This window comes from Triturus cristatus, chromosome 11 (genome assembly GCF_964204655.1).
Source record: "Triturus cristatus chromosome 11, aTriCri1.1, whole genome shotgun sequence".
Lineage (NCBI taxonomy): Eukaryota > Metazoa > Chordata > Amphibia > Caudata > Salamandridae > Triturus > Triturus cristatus.
In genome coordinates, this window is record NC_140594.1 from 433903050 (window position 1) to 433919084 (window position 16035).

Below are 16035 nucleotides of genomic sequence, written 5' to 3' on the forward strand. Positions count from 1 at the left end.
TTAGCGACATTTCTCCAGTTATGTCAGGGCAGGAACGCCCAATTTGCATATCATTAGAGATGCAAAGCTGGGCGTTGACAAAACAGGCGCTAATGCAAGGATTCACGCGATAGCGTGACCTTGCTGATTAGGCGATCAAATTATCACCGCTTTTCGTCCGAAAACGGACGCAAAAGCGGCGATAATTTTTTATGGCCTCGTTGATAAGCCCCTCAGGTGTTCTAGCAAGTACACAGGTGAAGTGGCGCGAGGGGCTGCATCAGAGACGTAAGAGTTTGAATTGCAGGTGCTGTTAATTGGTAACAAGTGTAGTGTCATTTAGTAAGAAAGTGGGAAATTTAAAGTTCAGAAACGGACTCGGATTTCACAATGATGCTAGTCTATTTTCTAAGTTAACCTGAAACTGAATGCCATTTGTGAATAAAGATGCGTGTGCTGCTGTGTACCTACATACGAATGTCCAATGTGCCTGAGGAAAAATTCACACGGTTGTATTTTTACAATGACTATGGCTAACAAGCCTAGGCTGAGTTTTTTCTTCTCAAGATAATCTGAAGACCTGCATTCGGGATCAACTTGTAGAGCAAATTACACTACACAGTTTCCCAAATTAGTAGCCACCGTACCTATTTTGTGGTGATTTTTTTTTTTTTACAATTCAAAATGTGTCTATATGACAAACTGTACAGGAATACAAGGTATGTCCGGTACTGCTAAATGTATTAGAAAAATACAAAATTGAAGGACACAAAAGATTCACAAAAGAAACTTTATTAAACATCGAAGTGCGTCAGAATTTAAATGTTATAATTTAACACCATGACTTTGAACGCCTCTGTGCCTATCGCCAGGCCCAGCTGCTGGAGGGTGTGAGATTAGTGGAAGTAGTAATAGAGTGTAACCTTTGACATGTAGTTTATCATGGTTTTGGTGATTTGCTGTTTTCTTTCTGACGCCTTGCCCTGATAAAAGACGAAGAAACACAGAACAAGGAAGTGTGTGACTCTGACAGTGCAATCACCCAAACGGAATAGAAGGCTGGGCCTGCTTCAGGAAAACAGATGTAACTGTGCACGCCCTTATGTTTCGCCTACGTCTCTTCTTAAGTTAAGCCTTTTGGGGTGAATCTATTAATATCCCTTTCCAATATAAGGGAAACCTGTCACTGTCTTAAGAAACAGTCATAAGTTTTGTTTTGTTGCATATTTATATAGCGCGAACTCGACCCGAAGGTATTGGAGCGCTTTACATAGCACCGTATTTACATTACACATTCAGGCACGGGGAGATTAAGTAAATTGCCCAGAATCACAGGATGTGGACGCGACCCCGAGGCTCGAACCCTGGTTTCCTGCACCAGAGGCAGCAGCGCAGCCGACGGACCACATCCTCTAAGTGTTCATTAAGTGTTTAATCATTATGGGGCATATCAGCAACAACCAGCGATAATTATCTCTAAGCGCACTTAGCGCTAGGATAATTATCGCCGGTTAGCGTGAATTTTTATCGCTGAGACAGCGTGCTATTAGCAACGCTTATCTCAATAGCGATAAAAATCCTCACGCTAACAGGCTAACGTGAGATTATCGCTGGAAACCCAGCGATAATCTCACGTTACCTTGTTGATAGAGACAGGCAAACTTAGCCATGATATCCTCCTTCCATAGGATATCATGGCTAAGTCAGAAAAATACCAGACGTAAAAAAGCAGCGTTAACCGCGGTTAGCGCTGCTTTTTTTGTCTCTAACAGGGTTAGCGACATTCTTGATAATAGAAATGTCGCTTAGCGACATTTCTCCTATTATTTTACTCTGGAACGCCCCCTTTGCATCTCATTAGAGGTGCAAGGGGAAGCGTAGAGTAAAAGGGTGTTAACATGCAAATTTGCATGTTAGCACCCTGTTGTTGATAGGGCGCTAGTTTTATCTCTCCTTTTTTGGCTTTTAAAGCCTAAAAAGCAGAGATAAAGCCCTTGTTGATATGCCCCCAAGTGTTTATAAATCTCAAAATAAAGACAGGTACGGTTGCAGTCCTACATTTTTTCTTTCCTGAATATACGTAAATGATACTAGATAGATAGAACTTCTTTCTTCTCTCACTTCATGTTTTCGAGTATGACCTTTATTTCTCTAACTCCTTTGTGTGATTATTTACGTGGCTGGTACTCCTCTCCACGTTTTCTGAAATAGTTATGGCTGAACCTTCCAGTTGTAACGTTGGAATATAGATATGTGTGCTAGATGCATTTCAAACATGCGAGACCATTTTACAAAGACAATTTTCTAACTTATTACTGACTCACATCTGCAAAGTGGTGTAACGTACTTTTGTATTCATGAACTGGTGTAAGTCATTGGATTTAAAGTGCATAATTACTTAGGTCTGAGTAACTCAAGCATTCTTAAGTGTCTTCTTAAAATTCACTTGAGGAAATCCCCAGAAATGCATTAGAGCAGTGCTAGGGATTTGTAGTCTAAGATCAGGTGCAACATTTTTAATATTCACAAACATTTTAAAGGGCATATTAGCAAGAACCTCGTTAAAATTATCGCAGTTTTAGCGGCAGGAAACTGCCGCTAAAACGACGATAATGGGCTTTATAATATGCGTTATAGAATTACAATAGAAGCCCATGTTAGATGTCCCGAACATCTAACCTGGGCTTCTATTGGAATTCTATAACGCATATTAGCAAGCCCATTATCGCCGTTTTAGCGGCAGTTTCCTGCCGCTAAAACTGCGATAATTTTAACGAGGTTCTTGCACGGTGTTAAAATTATCGCCGCTTTAGCGACAGAAAACTGCCGCTAAAGCGGCGATTATGGGCTTGATAATATGCCGCAGAGAATTCCCATAGAAGCCCATGCTGACACCAGAACATGGGCTTCTATGGGAATTCTCAAGGGCATATTATCAAGCCCAATATCGCCGCTTTAGCGGCAGTTTTCTGCCACTAAAGCGGTGATAATCTTAACGCTGTTTCTTGATAATATGCCCCATAGTTCCTTCACAGATTTAGAAACATCCTTAGGTTACACATGGAAGATCCAGATGTAAGTGCTGTAGGAAGCGTTGGAAGGAGCTCCAGGGAGCCAAGTTTAACTGGGAGGTTTGAGTGAGAAAGGACATGTTAGGGAAATATCTTTAAGTGCGAGAAGAAATAATTTCTAAAATTAAACGTGTGCATTTCCTATTCCTTATCTAGTGTATTTAACTTGTATTCGTGAACGTACAAGCGTGTGAATATGAAAGCACTCATAGGTGTCTTTTGTTACTGAACTCAATACTAAGGGTTGATCCTTAAGAGGGACACAGTAATTATTTTTAAATTTATGGTGATTGTCCACAAAGTGATCCACAGAAACCAACCTGTATTTCTGTCACAGAAACATACTTCCTATATATAAACCCATAAAGCACCTGCTTTCAGCAGAGTAAAACCCCCCACAAATCTCCAGAACTTGTATAATTACGTACAGTGAGAGATATTTTTATGCGAGAGCAAAAGTTCGGAAATCTCTTCAGGTCAATTTAGGTCTCATAACTTCCGTTCTTTAATTTAGGAAGTCACTGAAGACCTACAGTTTTTTTTCTTGAGCTGTTAATCATTTCCGATGGTACAGAACATATAGTATCTATTATTAGCGCCTAGAAGTCAAGAAACTGCAGTGATCTAGAACTTTATACAACAAATACAAACACATAGATCAAGCTTATTTGGAAAGGGAAGATTACTGAATACCTAAGTGACATAACTTAAGAACAGACTTAGTAGCAACTTGAGTCATAAATTACGTTTGTTTTCGTAAATTGGGATATGTTATGAACAGATGACTGGGTGTATAAAACACTTGTGTGGGATTTTCCTGACCACTTCACTGACAAACCCCTAGTAGTAGCCACAAGTGAAACTTCATAGGAAATGTAAGAGTACTTAAGTTTCCGACATGTACCGAAGAGTTGCACTCTTTAGTCAGTGACTTACACAGGTTTGTAATGAAGGTGAATATGATGCAATGTACAAAATCATATGTTAGTCCACTTTTCAAGTCTAAGTTAGCCCTAAGTCTCGAATTAATCTTTGTCACTGGCACCATATACGCTCATGCGTTGAAACTCATTTGAGTCTAGAGAAATGCACCCCAAAGTTAAGCCTTCTACAGACTTACTCTGCCCTAGATTCAACACTGCATGACATTTTCTGAGAGATGGTTTCTCTTACATATGAAATGACTCAAAAGTCCACTCAAAGACTTTCCAAATTTGCTATTGACTTAAGGAGGTCCATCTATTCACAGGGTGCCTTAGGTCTTTGCAGCTTCAGACCATCTCAAGAGCAGGCCGTGCTAGGCCGAGATCAAGCAACCCACCCTTGACATCCAGCATGTGATATGACGACTTCATTCCTTGGTTATAGATGTTGGAAGAGTAATTTGTGATGGCTGATTTCTTCTTGACAAAAGAGTCTTAGAGAAGACACCGTGGTCTTAGAAGCATAAGCTGATGCCAAGGATGGTGATTATCTTGGAATTGCAGCATCTGGCAAAGCTGAGTCCACCTAGGATAATCAGAAAAAAACACGGATCAAATGATGGGATATTGAACTGTTTCACATGCAATACATTTGGGATAGGGCCTTATGCACTATCTCACTTTCTCAGTATTAACCCCTTCGCCGCGGCAGGAATTCCGCCGCGGCGCTGGGGGGGTTTGAGGGCAGTTGCGGGTCCGCTGTGCTCGTGACGGAACCACTCCGTCACGAGTCATGGTTGAGCTGTGCTCATGACGGAGTGGTTCCGTCACGTCTCCGCCCACTGCGCTAATCGCCCGCACAGGCGGGGAATTAGCGCCACGTGGGCGGAGCGGCCCCCAACGGCCGCAGCATGACGGAACCACTCCGTCATGAGCACAGCGCAACCGTGGCTCATGACGGAGTGGTTCCGTCATGAGCGGGGAAGGGGTTAATAACATGTTAATTAAATAGCTCGTAATTCCGCTTCTGATAGCAGTAGAAACAGGTGTTGCTATTACCCAGTTTAATGGTACTTAATTTGCCAACTTCAAAAGAATGGAAGGCTGAATCACCCTTGCAAGAAGCCTCATGACCTGCTGATCCTAGCAGAAATCAGCTTTGAGCATTAACACACTGGGCCAGCTTTAGATGCAGCACTTTCACAAGTATTGCAACCGCAGGAAGTTGGGGAACTTTACTTATGCTTGCTTTGTGATTTTTGGGGGGGACATTTCTCCAACTTAACCAGGCTATCTAAGGTTTATAAAAGGCTTCTGGTGACAACGTACTCAATAAAGATTTTCCAGATGCAGAACCTTTGAAAAGTAAAATTTTAATGTGTGAATTTCCACAAAAATGTGTTGTGTAAAATTAGCTCTGTAACTTCATGAAATAATGTACAGCCCTACGATCTTCCATTATGTTGTTTCCTATCAGTCTATAGTGCTAGTTAATTTTTGTGTGCTGTTCATTTGGGAACGAAATGAAACTTTCTAGCAAATATATTCCTTACTTTGTTATACATAAAATTGCTTTTGAATCTCCAAAAACAGTGAAATAAATAGGTTGAAAACCAAGAAAGGAACAGATTTCATTCTGAAACAGCACTAAATGTAAAGTTAATTAAACGAAACACACAAAGGGGCATTTAGAATTTTAGTGAATTGGGTGAACCGCCTTAAATCAGTGATCTCTCAACCGGCAAACTCAGACACCTTGCCTCATTTAGAGGTGGCAGGACCACCAATTTTCAGATGGCAGATTCTCAGCTAGATCCACTTTATGAAATCTTTTACTGGTATCCTATCTGCCATATGGCTATTTGGGCTAATGTGTTAGAAGGCCTGCATTATTAGAGTGAGCCATCTAGTGCCACAGTAGTTGGCTAGTAGGCCGTTCACCACAAGAAAAATGATCCCCAGAATGTGATTTGTTAAAGATGTTTTTTCAATGTTCTTCAAAAAGCATTACACATTACAGATTTCATTTAAAAAAACACATGAAGCATCTAAATATATCCACTGAAAGACCAGCTTTAGTATCATCAATACAATGATTAAGAAAGAAAATAATAGCATATTGGAGCAAAAGAAGAGAGGATATGACCAAGTATGACCATTCGAAGGCTAATTAAATCCTTTATAAATCAGGCTTGTCACTCCTTTCTTAAGACAATCTTAACTCTTGGCAAAACCATTGTAAATCAGATCATCTTTGCTACTCAAGAAAGCATTAAGCAAAGAAAAAGATTAGTAAGTGTGCGTCCACATAATTTTACTCTCTAGATTTGGATCAAATATGTAGTCAAGTTCACAGTTCCTTTTCTAAGTTCACTTCAGGTCTATCATTAGAACATGAGTACTAGATCAGATCCATTTTTATTTTATTTTTTCGAGTCTTGCCTCCTTAGATGTACTACAAATGTATCCAGTCACTCAACTTCTAAACCACTATTTACCAAAGAAAAATCATTTATGGTGAGTGTCATAGGTTGTTGGATTTCCTCTGGAGTACCGCTAAAACAGAAGAGTTTTGCTAAAGATCAAGGCAACAGTAGATCAACCCTGAAACCACAAAGGATGGACATTGACGGCAGAAGAACAATCAACAAGTGAAGCCACCCTCCCCCAGCACACATAGGACCAACCCCCAGGTTAGTAACAGATGTTAATGCCAAATATATTGATGATGTTGGTGTCAGGACACCCCCAAAAGTCCATCTTACCTAAAAGAGAAAATGATTGGATGACATGGTAGTCAGGATATTAAACATTGTAACATTCAGTACATATGATTGTCCACCCTTTTCTGTCATTTTCCTAGTACTTTCTCAACTTTAATAATTTCTGTACTACTTTTGTCATTTCTTCATCTCGGAGTCACTAAAATAACTCATTTGATTCAGCATTTATGAAAGAGGTCTGTGCTTAATGTAATCAACAGGTCACACATTTTGATTCCCTAAGAATGGAATTAGCTTGTCATCTTTCTAACAGCAATGCACTTAACAACATTGACAATAACACTATTTGTCTTGTGGTGTGTGCTATAATAAATACCTAAATTATGCTATTATCCAGACAGCTTTACACACTCCAATGTTTGTGGCCTCCTCATTTCACTAGATAGGGCATCATTTAAACATTGGTACCCAGCGTGAGGCTCTTGCCTCTACCCAACCAGGGGAGCAAGCTACTTGATTTGGTTAAAGTGCCTCCAGAAAAGCTGAGGTAGCACTTTCACCAAAACTGATTTGCTAGCCAATGCCATGTAATGAAGGCCAGTCAGCTTTTTTTCCTTGACTCTCTGCGCATGGCAACTATTGAAATGTTGTTTCTGCTTGGGTTGGCAGGTCTTGAAGGGTGGCCCCAGGATGGAAAAATATACATGTAGGACATTTGGTTATTAGTTGTGCAGGATGTGAGACCTGCACAAGTAATATGTCACAATTTCCCTTTATTGGAAACCAATCTCCCACTGAAGCGCTTGGCTCTCTCATGGTGGCGAACCAGAGTTGTCCAAGGCCCACTAAGCTGTGGTGTAAAGCTAGTAAACACATTCACTGGTATGCCATATTAACACTCAATAAATGATTATTGAGTCAGTGCTTTTTGTTTAGAAAAAGGAAAAGTAGATTTATTACACCCACACTACTAAAAGCGACACAATAATTTACAAATATATACATAAAGCAGATTAAGAATACCTTAGATGCCTATCTGTAATCCCATTTAAACCCGAAAGGGCCATGACACCCAATATCTCAGTACCTCTCACCTATACCAGATAGCACATCATAGTACAGGAGGGTACCACTTTAGATAAAATAGGCCTGTTGACTTTATCAAGGGTCATCACAACATATAAGTTAAGCATATTGGCTTTATCAAAGGTGCACCACATTACAAGGCAAACAATCCACTTGTTAGACATCAGCAACCTTTCACTATAGCCATTAATCATGTGTAAATGAAATCCTTAACATCAGTAAAGCATTCGAACATTGATAAAGAAACACTATGAACATGAAGGGTTAATAATGCATTTTAAAAAAAACAACAACACGTGTCGGTGTTCTTTTTTATACACCTTCAGGCAACATAAAATGCACCTCTTAAACCAGCCCTTAGAGGGTGCTGTACTCCCAGCTGTAAAGCAAAAGCTCCAGCCTGGGAAGTGTTTAAATATCATAAAAACATTAAAAAGAAGTGTGGGTGTCGGAGGGGAGGGGGAGGTGCAGGAGTGCAGCATTTCCCCCCCACAAAGTTTATAAAGGCCGGACACTATGCCTCTGAGATCACCAAAATGATGGCTCTGCTTGGGTTTTGATGTGCCACTACTAACCTGGGGCCACCAAAAGGCAAGAAAAATATGCTAATTGTAATAAACAATTTCTGAGGCTTTAGGGGGTGCTCCCCTCTGAAAAGCAGTGAATATTTTATTAGCCGCTCTCCATCAGTGCTGGGAAGAGCCGCTAAGCTTTTCTTTTGTGTTTTTATTTTTACACCCACGCGCCAGTGCACACCGGACACCCGGGTGCTTCCTAGTTGGAGGCAGTCGGGGGAGCCAAATCCCGGCTGTCCCTGTCAGCCATCCCCCTCCCCCCACCAGCACTACTTGTTTTCCCTGCCCACTCCGTACGGGCAGGGTATTGCTTTTGTAGTGGCCATCCCGCTCGCCACTGTCAAAGGGAGTGGGGGAAAGCCCCCCTTCCCTGGAGTGGGGCACAACAGCGCTCCCCCCTCTTCCTTTGCTTCTGGGACAGGGATGGGGTACCTTTACAAGGTGTACAGCCTGAGGGATGGGGTCAAGGGAGCCAATAGAGACCAAGCACACGAAGATGCGGCAGAGCAACACTTTTTTCGATCCTTGCTGGGAGTCACAAGTAACTGATCTTAAAAGAGCCTTAAGTCGGGTCCGGTTGGGCTGATTTGGATGATCCTGGGCTCATTTTACCGCTGATGTCAAGCTCTAGCCACCAAAAGCCGTTCCAGCAGGATTTATTCCCATATCTCTGTACGGAGGTGAATGTTTCACATTGGTTAGCATTCTGTCCATCAATTAATCTTTTTGCATACGTCACCTCGAGTGGGGGGGGGTTGCTCAGACGTGGATCCAGTGCTCTCCATGCCACTGGAGACAAGCTAGCGTGGCTGATCAGGGGTGATACCCTGAGCCTGGCGCCAGGATGCTTGTTTCCAGTCCAGGGAGGACCTACACTGACTGTTTTGCATATTGCTGGGTTTAAACTGGAATAGCATGAGGAGAAAAAAAAGATGGATTTAGGCCTAGATATCTGTACTTGGGTGAACGTTTGACATTGTTTAGCATTCTGTCCATCAATTGTTCTTTTTGAATTTGTCACCCCAAGTGGGAAGGGTATGCCCAGACGTGGGTCCCATGCTCTCCATACCATTGGAGTCAAGCTAGCCTGGCTGATGAGGGGTGATACCCTGAAAACAGTCTTTGAATGCTTTTTTCTGGTCCAGGCTGGGTTTAAACTGAAATGTCATTTGGAGCAAAAAAAAAGATGGAATTAGGCCCAGATGTCTATACTACAGTGAATGTTTGACATTGTTCAGAATTCTGTCCATCAATTGTTCTGATTGCATTTGTCACCCTGAGTGGGACGGGTATGCCCAGAAGTGGGTCCCATGCTTTCCATGCTACTGGAGTCAGGCTAACCTGGTTGATGAGGGGTGATACCCCAAAACCGCTCAGGTTGCTTGTTTCCAGTCGAGGGAGGACCTCACTTGGCAGTCCGGGCTGGACTCTTTCCAAGGGGAGCAAATCAAGACTGATTTGCATATGGCTGGTTTTAAACTGAAATGGCATGGGGAGCTGAAAAAGATGGATTTAGGCACAGATCTCTGTACTGGGTAGAATGTTTGACATTGTTCAGCATTCTGTCTATCCACTGTTTTTTTTTGCATTTGTCACCCCGAGTGGGACGGGTATGCCCAGACATTGGTCCAATGCTCTCATGCCATTGGAGTTAAGCTAGCCTGGCTGATGAGTGGTGATACCGAGAAACTGGTCCCAAGATGCTTGTTTCCAGTCCAGAGAGGACCTGGTCTGGTAGTTCGGGCTGGACTGCTCCCAAGGGGCGCAGGGTCAAGACTGATTTGCATATGGCTGGGTTTAAACTGGAATGGCACAGGGAGCAAAAAAAGATGGATTTAGGCCTAGATCTCTGTATTTGGGTGAATGTTTGACATTGTTTAGCATTCTGTCCATCAATTGTTCTTTTTGTATTTGTCCCCCAAGTGTTCAAGAAAGGGCAAATTCATGCAGTTAACTGGTTCTTCTGGCTCCCTGTCCCAGCTTTTCCCTTGGACTTTCTTCTCTAATGCTACTTTTCTCCGCTTGGGCACTGAGTCCAGATCTTTTGGCCAACTGGTCCTCAGGGGTGTAAGGGGATCATTGCTACTGGTCCTTGTAGAGATCCAGTGGTCCTGTGGTCAACTGGAGGCAGAGTCCTTAGTCCCTTAGGGCACCAGGCAGTTTATTCTTCTAGATTGCCATGGGTTCTGCCACCATCACAGCCCCAGTGCCAGTGCCCGGAGTCTAAGAGATAAAAGCACAAAAGGTCACTCTCTCCCTTGCGCAAGAGTTTTTAAATGCATGTGGAAGGTTCTGGAAGTCAGGCACCCCTGGCCAATTCTAGGGTGCCAAATCATCTTTCCACCCCTGTCCCAAACCTCCTGTACAGCATGCTAGGACAGTCAAAGGTGGCGTCTTCCATAAGTCACTGGTCACATCTTCTTTGAGAGCCTTAGCTCCGTCCCTCACTGACATCACTGCCAGAGGCTTTACCACCAAAAACATCTACGAGGAGCCTCCTCATGTGCTGCCTTCAGTCGTCTGGGCTTCCTCCTATGTTCAGTGGTCCTGGGATGTCCCAGCACTGGTACAGTATAACAGCTAATTAGTCGATGCAGATTTTCTTCAACCCCTTCCTGCTGAGGGGCTGAGGGAAGCACTGTTAATTACTCTTATTTTGTGTGGTGAAATCCTTGTTACCACTGCTGGGGGTAGAGCATTTAACTTGGCCCATCAGGGTGACAAAGGTCCTGGGATCTGATCCAGAGCTGAACCAGAGAAATATGAAAATTCTGGATGACCCATAAAGTGTACATGTATAATTTTGGGACCTGCGTATTCAGACTGGGCACACATGTCTTCCTCAGTTTCATACCTCATGAGGCTTTGTGGGCCTAAAGGAAGCGGAACTGCATTCTTAGGCAGATTTCCCCCTATGTGTATCATACAATGTCACTACAGACAAAATAGTAAACCATACTGACTTTACATATGAGTGCCCACTAATATTATAAGGCCTATCCCAGGTCACCACCTAAAACTGCAACATCCCTTCTGCACCAGGCTACCTGTGTGCATATACCTGGCTGGCCTTGATGGTAGTCTCACACACACAGCCCGCACACGTGTTCATGTTCATGTGTAACCAGCCAAGTGTCCCTTACCCTAGCTGTTTTGCAGTGGCCTTATCATAAAAGGATATTGGTTGTAAACATGCGCAGTTCATTTACCATATGATCACTGTGGGTGAAACACGTAGTGAGATTCACCCACAGTAAATAGTCCTAAACCGGCTGATCAAAAATAAAAGTAAAACATTTGGTCAGGCTAAATAGGTGGAACCTATTTTGAAACAATGCACCACAAGGTAGGCAGTAATGAGACTGACATAGCTAACTTGTGGTGGAAGAGACTGCCCAATCATACAATTTCTGATGGCAAAACCATCAGAAACCTATGACCGGGCAGTGTCTAGATGAGACAGGGAGGGGAACCACTCTCTAGAAGAGATGGAGGAACCACAGTTTGATGCGGTGGGAGCCCCACTATTTTAAGGCAGGACTCCACTCTCTAAATTAGACACTTAGAGCCATATATAGTGTTTGGTAGGCAGAATACTCCATCACCAACGTGGTGGATGTTCCATTCACCATATTACAACTGCAAATGACCCTCAAACAAGACGTTTGCATTGTCTGGGGGAGAGCTGCCACTGTCTATACAGCCTTGTTAAAAGGTATGGAGAACTTCATTACGTATTAAGGGAAACTCTTTGAACTCTAGCTGCTGGATGAGCAACTTCCAGGGTGCCTTTTTTTAAAGCGCTTGTAAAAAGTGATACATTTGGTGATCGCATAGCTAAAGACTGCTTGAGACCCATGCATCGATGTGATCAATAGCTATGTTTCTCTTTTATCAAAACATTAGCACAAAACCACAATCTCTTTAAAAAAATCACCTGAATATATTACATTACTATAAAAAGTGCCTTAAAATTGTGCCACCTGAAATCATTTCTAAGCTTCAATATACTTTATTATGTGTAAAACACAAGGATTTGGAAAGATTAACATATACACCTAGAATTCTCTTTTCAGTAGGCCTTAGTGAAATTATAATTACACTGGAGTAACCTGAGTAATTTCACTAATCCCATGTTACTCTAGTGATGCACAATTACAGAAAATATATGATTACGCTACTCGCTTAATTTGGAATAATTTGGGATAACAATCCTACAGCAGGAGCATAGGAACAAAAAAACTAAAAGAGAGCGAATGACTGCTGCTATTTGAGTTCTGTTGTACTTAGCACTATTTTGTTAGCTCAAAATGCATCCCTGGGTCTATTGTGGACACATGGGTGCATTTTGTGCTAAGAAAATAGTGCCAAGTGCTGGAAAATGCACTTCTTGCGAATACGCAAAATTACACACAATTTTGCGATAATCTTGTGTATTTCACCAGAGAAAATTACACAAGTTACTCACACGTCTACTTTTCACATATTGAAAGTTGGTGATCATTAGTTTATTTGTTGGCATTGTACAGCCCTCACACTGTCAGGAGACAATTAGCATAAACAAAATATATCATGATCACTAACCTCATGTACTGGGGTACTTTGTCAATCTATCAATTTTCCTGCAACTTTACCTGTCATCCCTGATAAGGTTTTGATAAATAATAACACGAGAAGATAGCAGAACACTCAGTAGTTTTTTTAAAAACAATCAATGCACTTCCTAATTTGTGTTTTATTGCATGTTAGTTATGTGTGTGTTTGGTATGCCTGGCTCTCACCACGCTCAAAACCTGATTATCGCAGGTCTGATGTCAGAGAGTGATGAAATGAGTTTGTTTTTATTTACTCTTCCACCATCAGAGCAATGAACAACAGGCACTTAAGCCAAAACCCGGTGGAGGTTGAACTGTCATATCCCCTGGCTCTCAGCAGACACAGGGGAAGCAGAGGGATGTGGATGGCACCCTGCATCACCAGCAACCACGTCTGCAGTGAGTCACAGGTCTGTGCAGACCATAGCCTGGCAAGAAAAGGTAGGCCGCCAATGATGCATGTTTCCCTGAGGACCACTGACAGCCCAGCACCAGCTCTCGGTCTCACAGTCAGAGCGCAGCAGAGTGCTCACCTTCAGGCAGCAAGGGGAAGAGAAGAAAATAAGAATGTAGGGGAGGATAGCTGGATACTTTGGAGCCTGTTCACAAAGGTGCATCTATACCTGTAGATTCACCAACCACTAAATTTACTCTGACATTTTTGAGTAACTCTAATACTTTTGCCTATTCACCATTTATAAGTGTGAAGTAACCCAGAAGTGTAGACTTATATGTTCTCACCCTCTGAAATAGGGGGTGGAGTCAGATACGACTGTAAAGTTACTACTAATAGTGACTTTACAACTGTATTTGAAGTTCGCCATATTTGGGAGAGACAACCACTATCAGGGAAGGGATCGTCCTGTAGTAAAGTATAGGGAAGAGTTTAAAATCTTTTAAAGTCTTCAAAAAAATTAGAAAAAACAGTTTTTTATGTTGAATATTAATGTTAATTAAATGTATATATGTATTTTATATGTAGCACAATATAAAAAAGTTACAGCATTAATTAATTAATAATTAGCTTAATTTTAAATTGCAATGTAATCATTTTTACTATAATCAATATGTTTTTTCTGAAGGTTACATTAGAAACGAATTCCCACCTAACATAAAAAACTAAATTTTGCATTAACTAATGAATAAAAATAAATACAAATTATTAAGGGCCTGATTACGAGTTTGTGGGACTGGGATACTCCATCACAAACGTGACGGATATACCATCCACCTTGTTACAGTTCCATTATATCCCATGGAACTTGTAATACAATGGACAGGATATCCGTCATGTTTGTAAAAGAGTATCCCATCCGCCAAACTTATAATCGGGTCCTTAGTAATGTATACAATTAACGAGAAGCCATTTAATTATTTTCAATAAATAATAATGTAATTATTTTTACATTTTAAAAAGATGAATAAAATATTAACATTAAATAAAATGTATTTAAAAATGTTAATAGTTTAAATATATATATATATATTTTAACATTAGTTCCTATGGAGTTGTATATTACTTCCCTACCACCATTACTTTCTACCGAAGGGTGTTGCAGTACCAGTGGTTGGCCATGTGTGGTGCTGGACTTACTCCTGCTCTGAACTGTAGTACATTAAGGACTATTTTGTGTCCTTTTTGGCTGTACTAACTATAGAAGGGCAGTTTGTGAACAGCAAGGGACTTGCTTTTTTGTCGGCAGGTGCATATCCCACCCTCAACCCCTTTCTAACACTTTCCTTGTTCCCTTTTTATTCCTCCGGTTTACCCTTCCCATTCAGGAGTATGTATTCCCCACTGTCCACTCGGTCACTTCTATATTAACTACTAAAATGTATATGTCAGGGCATCAGGGCAGACATCTACACATAGAAAAGATAGGAGTGGCAGAGATAAAGACCTCTGCGCATAGGTTTGTGAACAGCATTTTGTAGTTCATTAGTTGTACTATAAGCAAACTTACTTTAAAATGCAGTTTGTGAATAGGTCACTCAGTATTTTGTTCCTATTGGCTGGCAGAGGGTGTGGCAAGGGTATCACCGAGGTTGGACATGGAGAGTGGCAAGACACCAGGTTTTCTTTTTTTGGATTTGGCTGATGGAGGCTTCTCCTGAGGGTAGTGTTGTACAGTGGCAGGATGCAAAATATTATTTTGATCTGGCACGATAGCGCAACTGTCGCCAGACCTTAGGTGATCAACAAAAAAACAGAGCTTTCAAAGTACTACTTAGAGGGGATTAGCGTTCACCCAAATGTTGGTTGCCCTGAGTACAGGATTAAATTGGGCTGAGGGTGTGTGCTTCCACTGAAAATAGTTTTTGTGTTACACTTTTTGTCTTGTGGCAAAGCATAAGCTCAATATAGCAAGACAGTCAAATTTTTATGATGGCAAGCCAATGATCATAGGCAAAGGGCTGAACTGTTTATTATTAAATGTTGCAATAAAGGCAGTAGGCCTCACATATTTATTGTTAAAAGCATATGTTTATGTCAATTAATTTAAGTGTCGATAGTTATCGCACTGTACGAAAGCCTGCAGAGAAGCACTTGGGTGGAATCTCACAAATTACTATAGTAGACAAGGGTTTTGGAGTTGGTTACTCCCTATGACAAACCCTTGTTCTAGATTTGCTCTGTGAGAATTCTTCTTAGGCCTCTGAGAAGAAATAGTGTTTTGCCTAGCCAACTGTAATTTTATCACTGGGTGCCCAATGTCTGCCTTGTAGTGAAGTTTACGTGCAAAACAGTAGGCCTGAGTAGGCTATGGTGACAAGTCAAAGGCCTGATTGGTGAACTAGAAAACATTATGTCCAATGCCATAAATCTGATCTGCTCATTATGAAAAGGTAGGACAAAGGCAGTAGGCCTATATTATTTACTATGAAAAGCATTCAGTAAAGCCAGTATACTGGCAGTGGTTTGTTAACACTTTATATCACAGGCTATAGACAGGTATTTTGTTACATGTAGCCTGACAGATTACTGTAGTAAGCAAGGGTTTTTGATGTTCACCACAAACTCTGACAAACCCTGTGGATTTTCAGGGGTTGTATCTTGTTTTACCAACTCTATATACCTACAT

General features: G+C 41.4%; 1 protein-coding gene across 1 annotated transcript in view; it reads right to left on the reverse strand.

Moving 5' to 3' along the window:
- Window positions 1-755: 755 nt before the first annotated feature.
- LOC146784397 (gastrokine-1-like) overlaps window positions 756-16035 on the reverse strand; it is a 68874-nt gene continuing 53594 nt past the window's right edge. The window contains exon 6 of the mRNA XM_085636332.1: window positions 756-4559. Within this exon, the coding sequence (XP_085492458.1) occupies window positions 4489-4559 (71 nt within the window). The 3' untranslated portion in view covers window positions 756-4488. The remainder of the gene's footprint in view (window positions 4560-16035) is intronic.